We start from the raw sequence: 12,212 nt of genomic DNA on the forward strand, positions 1-12,212 counted from the left end.
AAAAAATATACCACTTTCTTGGGGTTGTTTTCTCATGTTGAAAGATATACCCCTCTTACGGGGTTCTTTTCTAATATTGACAAATATACCCCTCTTACGGGGTTGTTTTCTCATATTGACAAATTTACCACTATTTTGGGGTTGTTTTCTCATGTTGAATGATATACCCCTCTTACGGGGTTCTTTTCTAATATTGACAAATATACCCCTCTCACGGGGTTGTTTTCTCATATTGACAAATATATAACTTCTTTGGGGTTGTTTTCTCATGTTGAAAGATGTACCCCTCTTATGGGGTTCTTTCCCAATATTGACAAATATAACCCTCTCATGGGGTTGTTTTCTCATATTGACAAATATACCACTTTTTTGGGGTTGTTTTCTCATGTTGAAAGATATACCACTTTTTTGGTGTTGTTTTCTCATGTTGAAAGATATACTCCTCTTACGGGGTTCTTTTCTAATATTGACAAATATACCCCTCTCACGGGGTTCTTTTCTCATATTGACAAATATACCGCTTTTTTGGGGTTATTTTCTCATGTTGAAAGATATACCACTTTTCTGGGGTGGTTTTCTAATATTGACAAATATACACCGCTTACGGGATTGTTTTCTAATATTGACAAATATATCCCTCTTACGAGGTTGTTTTCTAATATTGACAAATATACCCCTCTTACGGGGTTGTTTTCTGATATTGTCAAATATATCCCTCTTACGGGGTTGTTTTCTAATATTGACAAATATACCTCTCTTACGGGGTTGTTTTCTCATGTTGACAAATATACCACTTTTTTGGGTTGTTTTATCATGTTGAAAGATATGCCCCTCTTACGGGGTTCTTTCCTAATATTGACAAATACACCCCTCTCACAGGGTTGTTTTCTCTTATTGACAAATATACTACTTTTTTGGGGTTGTTTTCTCATGTTGAAAGATATACCACTTTTCTGGGGTTGTTTTCTAATATTGACAAATATACACCCCTTACGGGGTTATTTTCTAATATTGACAAATACATCCCTCTTACGGGGTTGTTTTCTCAAGTTGACAAATATACCACTTTTTTGGGGTTGTTTTATCATGTTGAAAGATATGCCCCTCTTACGTGGTTCTTTCCTAATATTGACAAATATACCCCTCTTACAGGGTTGTTTTGCAATATTGACAAATATACCCCTTTTACGGGATTGTTTTCTAATATTGGAAAATATACCCCTCTCACGGGGTTGTTTTCTCATTTTGACGAATATAACCCTCTTACGGATTTGTTTTCTCGTATTAAAAAATTTACCACTTTTTCGGGGTTGTTTTCTCAAGTTGAAAGATATACCCTTCTTAATGGGTTATTTTCCAATATTGATAAATATACCCCTCTTACGAGGTTGTTTTCTCGTATTGACAAGTACCACTTTTTTTGGGTTTTTTTCTCATGTTGAAAGATATACCCCTCTTATGGGGTTGTTTTCTTATATTGATAAATATACCCCTGTCATGGGGTTGTTTTTCTCATCTTGACAAATATACCACTTTTTTGGGGTTATTTTCTCATGTTGAAAGATATACCCCTCTTACGGGGTTCTTATCTAATATTGATAAATATATCCCTGTTACGGGGTTGTTTTCTCATATTGACAACTATACCACTTTTTTGGGGTTGTTTTCTCATGTTGAAAGATATACCCCTCTTACGGGGTTGTTTTCTATTATTGACAAATATACACCTCTTACGTTGTTGTTTTCTTATATTAAAAATATACCACTTTTTTGGGGTTGTTTTCTCATGTTGAAAGATAAACCCCTCTTACGGGGTTGTTTTCTAATATTGACAAATATACCCCTCTCACGGGGTTGTTTTCTCATATTGAAAAATATACCACTTTTTTGGGGTTGTTATCTCATGTTGAAAGATATACCCCACTTGCGTCGTTTCTAATTTTGAAAAACATACCCCTCACACGGGGTTGTTTACTCATATTGACAAATATACCACTTTTTTGGGATTGTTTTCTCATGTTGAAAGATATACCCCTTTACGGGATTATTTTCTAATATTGACAAATATACCCCTCTTACGGGGTTGTTTTCTAATATTGACAAATATACCCCTCTTACGGGGTTGTTTTCTATTATTGACAAATATACCTCTGTCATGGGGTTGTTTTCTCATATTGACAAATATACTCCTATTTTGGGGTTGTTTTCTCGTGTTGAAAGATATACCCCACTTATGGGGTTGTTTTCTAATATTGACAAATATACCCCTCTTACGGGGTTGTTTTCTCATATTGAAAAATATACCATTTTTGGGGTTGTTTTCTCATGTTGAAAGATATACCCCTCTTACGTCCTTTCTAATATTGACAAATATACCCCTCACACGGGGTTGTTTACTCATATTGACAAATATACCACTTTTTTGGGATTGTTTTCTCATGTTGAAAGATATACCCCTTTACGGGGTTATTTTCTAATATTGACAAATATACCCCTCTTTCTGGGTTGTTTTCTCATATTAAAAAATATACCACTTTTTTGGGGTTGTTTTCTCATGTTAAAAGATGTACCCCTCCTCTAATATTGACAGATACACCCCTCTTACGGGAATATTTTCTAATATTGACAAATATACCAATTTTTTGAAGATATACCCCTCTTACGGGGTTGTTTTCTCATATTGACAAATAGAGCACTTTTCTTGGGCTGTTTTCTCATATTGAAAGATATACCCCTCTTACGGGGTTGTTTACTAATATTGACAAATATACCTCTGTTACGGGGTTATTTTCCAATGTTGACAAATATACCTCTTTTTTGGGGTTATTTTCTCATGTTGAAAGATATACCCTTCTTAAGGGGTTGTTTTCTAATATTGGCAAATATACCACTTTTTTGGGGTTGTTTTCTAATGTTGAAATATATACCCCTTTCACAGGTTCTTTTCTAATATTAACAAATGTACCCCTCTCACAGTGTTGTTTTCTCAAATGGAAAGATATACCACTTTTTTGGGGTTGTTTTCTCATGTTGAAAGATATAGCCCTCTTACGGGGTTATTTTCTGATATTGACAAATATACCACTTTTTATGGGTTCTTTTCTAATATTTCCAAATATACCCCTCTTAAGGGGTTATTTTATAATATTGATAAATATGCCGCTCTTACGGGATTGTTTTCTAATATTGACAAACATACCTTCTCACTAGATTGTTTCTTCATTTTGGCCAATATAACCGTCTTACGGGGTTGTTTTCTCATGTTGAAAGATATTTCACTTTTTTGGGGTTCTTTTCTCATGTTGAAAGATATAACCCTGTTACGGGGTTGTTTTCTAATATCGACAAATATACCCCTCTTACGGGGTTGTTTTCTCGTATTAAAAAATATACTACTTTTTGGGGCTGTTTTCTCATGTTGAAAGATAACCCTCTTACGGGGTTGTTTTGTAATATTGACAAATATTCCCCTCTTACGGTGTTGTGTTCTAATATTGACAAATATACCCCCTTTTTGGGGTTATTTTCTCATGTTGAAAGATATACCCCTCTTACGGGGTTGTTTTCTAATATTGACAAGCATACCACTCTTACGTGGTTGTTTCCTAATATTGACAAATATATCCTTATTACAGGGTCAATTTCTGATATTGACAAATATACCCCTCTTACGGTGTTGTTTTCTAATATTGACAAATATACCCCTCTTACGGGGTTGTTTTCTCATATTGGCAAATATACAACTCTTTTTGGGTTGTCTCATGTAGAAAGATATACAGCTCTAACGGGGTTGTTCTAATATTGACAAATATACCCCTCTCACGGGGTTGTTTTCTCATAATGACAAATATACCACTTTTTTGGGGTTGTTTTCTCATGTTGAAAGATATACCCCTCTTACGGGGTTGTTTTCTAATATTGGCAAATATACCACTCTTACGGGGTTGTTTTCTAATATTGATAAATAAACTCCTCTTACGAGATTGTTTTCTCATATTAAAATATATACCACTTATTTGGTGTTGTTTTCTCATATTGACAAGTATACTCCTCTTACAGGGGTTGTTTTCTGGTATTAAAAAATATACCACTTTTTTGGGGTTGTTTTTTAAGTTGAAAGATATACCCCACTTATAAGGTTATTTTCTAATATTGACAAATATACTCCTCTTACGGGGTTCTTTTCTCGTATTAAGAAATATACCAATTTTTTGGGTTGTTTTGTCATGTTGAAAGATATATCCCTCTTAAGAGGTTGTTTTCTAGTATTGACAAATACACCCCTCTTACGGGGTTGTTTTCTCATATTGATAAATATACCACTTTTCTGGAGTTGTTTTCTCATGTTGAAAGATGTAACTGTCCTAGGGGGTTGTTTTCTAATTACAGGGTCATTTTCTGATATTGACAAATATACCCCTCTTACGGTGTTGTTTTCTAATATTCACAAGCATACCCCTCTTACGGGGTTGTTTTCTAATATGGACAAATATACCCCTCTAACGGGGTTGTTTTCTCATTTTGATAAATATACCACTTTTTTGGGGTTGTTTCTCATGTCGAAAGATATACCCTTCTTACGGGGTTGTTTTCTAATATTGACAATTATACCCCTCTTACGGGGTTGTTTTCTCATATTGACAAATATACAACTCTTTTTGGGTTGTTGTCTTATGTAGAAAGATATACCGCTCTAACGGGGTTGTTTTCTAATATTGACAAATAGACCCCTCTCACGGGGTTGTTTTCTCATAATGACAAATATACCACTTTTTTGGGGTTGTTTTCTCATGTTGAAAGATATACCCCTATTACGGGGTTATTTTCTAATATTAACAAATATACCCCTCTTACGGGGTTATTTTCTAGTATTGATAAATAAACTCCTCTTACGAGGTTGTTTTCTCATAGTAAAATATATACCACTTATTTGGTGTTATTTTCTCATATTGACAAATATACTCCTCTTACGGGGTTGTTTTCTGGTATTAAAAAATATACCACTTTTTTGGGGTTGTTTTCTTAAGTTGAAAGATATAACCCGCTTACGAGGTTGTTCTCTAATATTGACAAATATACTCCTCTTACGGGGTTCTTTTCTCGTATTATGAAATATACCAATTTTTTTGGTTGTTTTGTCATGTTGAAAGATATATCCCTCTTAAGAGGTTGTTTTCTAATATTGACAAATATACCCCTCTTACGGGGTTGTTTTCTAATATTGACAAATATACCCCTCTTACGGGGTTGTTTTCTCATATTGTTAAATATACAGTTGTTTTCTCATGTTGAAAGATGTAACCGTCTTACGGGGTTGTTCTCTAATATTGATAAATATTCCCCCTCTTATGGGGATGTTTTCTCGTTTGAAAAAATATATCAAAATTTTAGGGTGCTTCTCTCATGTTGAAAGACAACCCTTTTACGGGGTTGTCTTCTAATATTGATAAATATACCCCCTCTTACGGGGATATTTTCTCGTATTAAAAAATATACCAAAATTTTAGGGTTCTTTTGTAACGCCTGCATTTTCTCATCATCCATGTTATGTGCATTTACATTTAATCATTGGGCATATGATGGTATATCAATGATATTTTTATTTTATGAGAATAGATATATATTAATTATAAGTAGAGAATAAGAAGCATGATATTAGATTATTAATTTAGATAAGTTGATTAAGTACTTGGGTTATGTGTATAAAGCCTTAAGACTTAATTGAACCAATAGTTGAAGGTTGGGTAAATAGATTGGACTTAAAAGATACAATTAAAAGTTAGTACCTATATATGGTTAGTAAGAATTAATTTAGGGTGATAAAAATAGTTTAGTAGGTGGTGGCATTAAGAGAGGAATATTGGAAATTGGAACCATGAGCAAGCTCATTTTACCTCTTCATTTCTCTAAAATTCGTACATGGCCAAAAACACAAAATTTGGAATAAGAGAGAGGAGTGGAATACCTAGAAAAACTTAAGATTAAGATAGGATTTTGCCAACTATTGAAGGAGCTAAGCTAAAGCTAAAGGATTTAAGCATATTAGCAACCCAAAAGCTGAAATTGGTAAGTTGTTACTTGAGTGTTATTAAGTTGTCATTAGGGTCCTTGATTACAAATTGGAAAAACTTCATTTGATGCTCTCATTGATTAATTAAAGGTCTGATTATCATGAATTAGTAGAGTATTGAATGATTGCATAAAGATTAAGCTTGATTTAAGTGTAAGTATGTTAAGATAGAAAATTGTCAAAATTCCAGCAACCTTGATGTTCTGTATTTTAGGCATAACATGGGTTATATAAGTCCAAATTAAGCTTAATTGGTGTCTATGGAAATTTTAAAGAGTCCTCTATAACTTTGTAGTTTTGTGATTTTGCTATTTTTGCCGTTTTGGTTGCTTAAATTGAGCAAACAGATTGCTGCTCGGGTACAACTAGCTGTATGACCCTTGCTCAGTAATTTGAAAATAATTAAATCTATAGAAGTCGGAATTGAGTAATTCTTCTTGGAGATGAAACTAGACGCATAAATGGATATTTCTATTTAATATGAGATTTTTGTATTAAGCCAATTTTTCCCAGAAATAAATATACCTTACTAAATTCTGTCTAGAAAACAGAAATATTGGAGATTAGTTTTATGCAATTTATTGATGTTAATTTGAGTTAAATTGGTATTTAACTAGATGGAAAATGTTTATAGGATATTAAAACAGTAATTGAGAGTCTTCGAGGAAGAGTTAGACCTATGAATTAGAGAGGGGATGATCTTGTAATGCATTAGAACTCGCATTTACATGAATATTTGTAATATGCATGAAATGTGAATTGATGAATGTGTTGACAGGTACTCAAAGGCCTAGAAAGGAAGTTGTGGAGAAAGGAGGTTCTTATATGCTAAAGGAATAAGTATATTTTGAGTAAGTAAATAGTTAATATTTGCTATGTTCATATATTTAATCAAATGTTCCGCAAATGTTTGCGTTTGCTTAATATTGTTTATGTTTGAATGACTGAGATGGAAATGATTGGTGTTGAGTGGAACAATTGTTATTGCTGAAATATGATATAAGTGAAATGATTGAATTGTGATGTTAAGTGCATATGTGCATGTGAATGGTGGATTCCCCTGTGAAAAAAAAAGATATATATATAAAGCCTTGGGAGGCTAAAGCCTAGAGTGGCTATAAAAGTGTATAATGTGAGATGAGGCGAGGCCTTACGTGTGTGATATGTGAGGATGAGGCGGAGCAGCACATTAAAGGGGATCCACAAGCCGTGAGAACTAACCATAATTGTTGAATTGTATTTCTTCTATGATGGTTGTAATGAATTGAGTAGAATGGTATGACTTTATACCTAAACTATGAATATCATGGAAAGTTATGTGATTGGGTGGAAATTGTATTAAGTGTATGTGATATAGATTATGTTGATTATTTATTTACTGAAATGGAGGCTCACCCCTCTCCAAAATTTTTCTTTTCAGGTTTGTAAATAGTAGTGCATCCGTTGGTTGTATGCGAAGTCTAGCTTTTAGCAGTTCTGTCAATTTGGGCCAGTTTTGTGAAGTCTCCTCCTGATGCATTTTTGTATGCAGTTATGTGATATATATGGAAGTATGCCTTATAAGGCATAAGAAGATGTTTGTAATACTTGTTAAATGATGTTTAAGTATAATCATATGTTTATATGTTAATAACCTTGTGTCTGGATTCTTATCAACCTACATATTGACCTATCTACCTGTAGTATATATTCTACGACGCTTGTATGCTTCCTGGCTAATGTTTATTGGTTAGCATGTGATGGGGGTGTTACATTTTAGTGGTATCAGAGCAGGGATTAGATTCATTGTGAGTAGATTCATGTTGCACATCATTAAGCATATGATATATGTTCTTTGAACTTGACTGAATATTTGCATTTCATATATATAGATGGAGAGACAAGGAGAACACGCAACTGGCCCAGATAAGTCATTAGAGTTTGTGCATGGTCATGAAAATGCATCTGAACATGATCAACATGATGAGCATGAGTTACATTCTGAAAATGCTGCACAATCGAATGTACAAAATGTTATGGAACAGTTTATGGATTTTCTGATGCAACGGGCAGCTCAACAACAAGCACCGGCACCTCAGACTCAACAACAAAAGGCTGTGATAGATAAGAATTATGAAAGAGTTAGGAAACAAGGTGCTAATGTTTTTCAAGGTACTACTGATCCTGCTGACGCTGAGGAATGGTTACGAAATACAGAAAGGGTGTTGGATAGATTTAATTGCACATCCGAACAAAGGCTTCTATATACAATATCTTTAATAGAAAAAGATGCACTTGATTGGTGGGAAACAGTTTTAAGAAGCAAAGATAGACCAATCACTTTGACTTGGAATGATTTCTTGAGAGAATTTGCTGAGAAGTATACTCCAGAAATTTATAGAGACAGAAAGAAGCTTGAATTTCTTCAGTTCAAACAGAATGATATGTTAGTTGCAGAGTACGAAGTTCAATTTGTGAGATTATGTAAGTATGCACCAGAAGAAATAGCCACTGAAGAACTGAAAAGAAAGAAATTTGAGATGGGTTTGAGGCTTGACATTCGTGAGAAAATGGCAGTGAAACCTCATAATTACAATGCCTCAATTGAAGCTGCTTTGAGAGCTGAAGAAACATCATTTGAAAGGAATACTATGGAAGCTAAAAAGAAGAAGATCATTGGTGCTTATAGTAATCGTCCAAGACATATTAGTATTTCTTCGTTTAGAGGCTCTAATTCACGTGGAGTAGTTATCGTGGACGAGGGTTTGGTGGTCAGTCTAGTAGATCCTCCACAGTACCTTATAGTAGAGGTGGATACAATTCATCCGGACTTGAGGGAGGACAAGTTTCAGCCCGATAGAGGGTTTGCTCCCTGTTTGTCCTCGTGCAGCAGGAGACATCTTGGAGAATGTTGGGGACCTAGACCAATAGTATGTTTTACTTGTAGTAGGCCGGGACATTATTCTAGAGATTGTCCTATGAGAAGAAATAATGCTGGAGAATCTTATACAGTGGGTCAGAGTAGTGTTGGTGAAAATATTCCAGTTGGTTCAGGCAGAGGCAGAGGAAGAGGTGGTAGAGGAGGTTTAACTATTTCAGCAACACCATCAGAACAAATTGGTCAACCACAAGCACAAGCTAGAGTATTTGCTACTACTAGAAATGAAGCATTTGTAGCACCTGAAATTGTTACTGGTATACTTTCTATTCATGATTCTGATGCACATGTTCTTATTGATCCTGGATCCACATGTTCATTCATATCACATGATTTTGCATCGCATGTTCATGCTAATATATAGGCATTAGGTTATGATATATATGTATCTATGCCTGCTAGGGGTATTATCACAGTAAATACGATAGTGAGATCATGTCCTGTAGTAGTAGATAGTGTCAAACTACATGCAGATTTGGTTGTTATTAATCTTAGAGAGTTTGATGTTATTTTGGGGATGAATTGGTTGTCAAGAAATCATGCTATTGTTGATTGTAAAACGAAGGAAGTGGCTATGGAAATACAAGGAGAAATGAAAATAGTAATGGTGGGTGAAAGGAAGACAATTCCTAATTGTTTGATTTCGTGTTATGTCGATTAATTAAAAATGGATGTGAAGCATATCTAATTAGTTTTATAGATACTACTAAGGTCAGTCCAGGGGTATTAGACATTCCGTTGGTCGGAGAATTTCCTAACATATTCTTAGATGATTTGCCCGGTTTGCCACCAAATCGAGAGGTTGATTTTGAGATTGACATCATCCCTGGTATGACACCTATTTCCATTGCACCATACAGAATGGCTCCATTAGAATTGAAAGAATTAAAGAAGCAATTAGAAGAGTTACTTGATAAAGGTTTCATCAGGCCAAGTACTTCACCTTGGGGAGCACCAGTTCTGTTTGTGAAGAAAAAGGATGGTAGTATGCGATTATGTATTGATTATAGGCAATTGAATAGGATTACAGTGAAGAATAAATATCCATTGCCGAGAATTGATGATTTGCTTGATCGGTTAAAAGGTGCAACTGTGTTCTCTAAAATTGATTTAAGATCAGGTTATTGGCAACTCCGGGTTGAAGAGAAATCTATTGCCAAGACAGCATTCAGAACAAGGTATGGGCACTATGAATTTATTGTGATGCCATTTGGTTTAACAAATGCTCCTGCTGTTTTTATGTCACTGATGAACAAGACTTTCCAGCCATATTTAGATCACTTTGTTATTGTGTTCATTGATGATATTCTGATTTACTCTAGAAGCCCGGGAAGAACATGAACAACACTTGAGAATTGTTTCATGATTTTGAGGAAAAACAGTTGTATGCATAAAATTCAACAAATGCAAGTTTTGGATGGAGGAAATTGCATTCTTAGGGCATATTATTTCTAAACATGGAGTGCAACCAGATTCATCAAAGATTAAAGCAATTATTGAATGGGAACCGCCTAGAAATGTTTCTGAAGTTCGAAGTTTTCTTGGGTTAGCTGGCTATTATAGAAGATTTGTAAAAGATTTTTCAGTTATTGCTAAGCCTCTAACAGCTTTGTTAAAGAAGAATGTGCCATTCTAGTGGACGGAGTTATGTGATCAAAATTTTCAAGAGTTGAAGAAAAGGCTTACTACTACACCGATACTCGCATTGCCATCCGAAATGGAGGTTATGTTGTATATCGATGCTTCTAGGCAAGGACTTAGATGTGTCTTAATGCAGCATGGGAAGGTTATAGCTTATGCTTCAAGACAATTACGACCTCATGAGCTGAATTATCCTACACATGATCTTGAATTAGTAGCTATTGTACATGCATTGAAGATATGGCGACATTATTTATACGGGGAGACATTTCAGATATTTACTGATCATAAGAGTTTGAAATATATCCCTACGCACAAAGAGTTGAATCTGAGACAACGAAGATGGATTGAGCTTCTGAAGGATTATGATTGCACTATTGATTATCATCCTGGAAAAGCAAATGTTGTTGCTGATGCTTTAAGTAGGAAGTCAATGGAAATTTTTTCAAGTATGATTTGTTACAATGTAGAATATTTAGTTGCACTGCTATGGATGTGAAGTTTTATGTTTATGACGATGATCTGTTAGCCACATTACAAGTAAAGCCTTTGATTGGAGATAAAATTAAAGATGCACAGTGTGAAGATTCTTATTTGCAAAGGATGAAGGGTAGAGTACAAGAAGGAAAGAATACACAATTTGTGTTGAAAGATGATGGTGTGTTATTGAATAGAAATCGTGTATGTGTACCTGATGTAGGAAATTTGAGAAAGGAAATCATGCATGAAGCGCACTATGCACCTTATGCAATGCATCCTGGAAGTACCAAAATGTACAAAAATTTGAAGCCTTATTATTGGTGGCCGACAATGAAGAAGGATGTGGCAGAATTTGTGAGTAAGTGTTTGACATGTCAGCAAGTGAAAGGAGAGCACCAGGCACCTGCAGGTAAACTTCATTCTTTATCTATACCTATGTGGAAGTGGGATAAGATTACTATGGATTTTGTTATGGGATTGCCGCGTACATTTAACAAGCATGATGCTATTTGGGTAATTGTTGATCGACTTACTAAATGTGCTCATTTCTTACCTATGAAGCAAACAGATTCACTTGATAAACTTGCTGAATTGTATATTTCTGAGATTGTTAGATTGCATGGTGTGCCTATATCTATTGTATCAGATAGGGATCCCAGATTTACTTCTCGTTTCTAGGAGAGTTTGCAGAAAGCATATGGTACTAAGCTTCATTTTAGTACAGCTTTTCATCCTCAAACAGATGGGCAATCAGAAAGAACTATTCAGACATTAGAAGATATGATGAGGGCTTGCACACTTGAGTTCAAGGGTAACTAGGATGATTACATACCACAGATGGAATTTGCGTATAACAACAGTTTTCATTCTAGTATCGGTATGGCTCCTTATGAAGCTTTGTATGGGAGGAAATGTAGAAGTCTAGTATGCTGGGATGTTGAAGGTTTAAGACAGCTTGAAGGTCCAGAATTGGTACAAGAAACAATGGATAAAATAGAGATAGTTAAAAAGAATTTGAAAGTAGCACAGGACAGACAAAAGAGTTATGCTGATTTGCATCGAAGGGAAATAGAATATATTGTGGGTGATAAAGTATTCTTACGG

The 12,212-nt window shown here is 34.7% G+C and overlaps 1 protein-coding gene across 1 annotated transcript; it reads left to right on the plus strand.

Moving 5' to 3' along the window:
- Nucleotides 1–8,085: 8,085 nt before the first annotated feature.
- On the plus strand, nucleotides 8,086–9,139 carry LOC125369314. The gene is made up of 3 exons (XM_048371333.1): nucleotides 8,086–8,273; nucleotides 8,457–8,523; nucleotides 9,095–9,139. Exons 1-3 carry the CDS (start codon nucleotides 8,086–8,088, stop codon nucleotides 9,137–9,139), a joined length of 300 nt encoding a protein of 99 aa, XP_048227290.1.
- Nucleotides 9,140–12,212: the final 3,073 nt, after the last annotated feature.

Source organism: Ricinus communis, chromosome 2, assembly GCF_019578655.1.
Source record: "Ricinus communis isolate WT05 ecotype wild-type chromosome 2, ASM1957865v1, whole genome shotgun sequence".
NCBI classification, from domain to species: domain Eukaryota; kingdom Viridiplantae; phylum Streptophyta; class Magnoliopsida; order Malpighiales; family Euphorbiaceae; genus Ricinus; species Ricinus communis.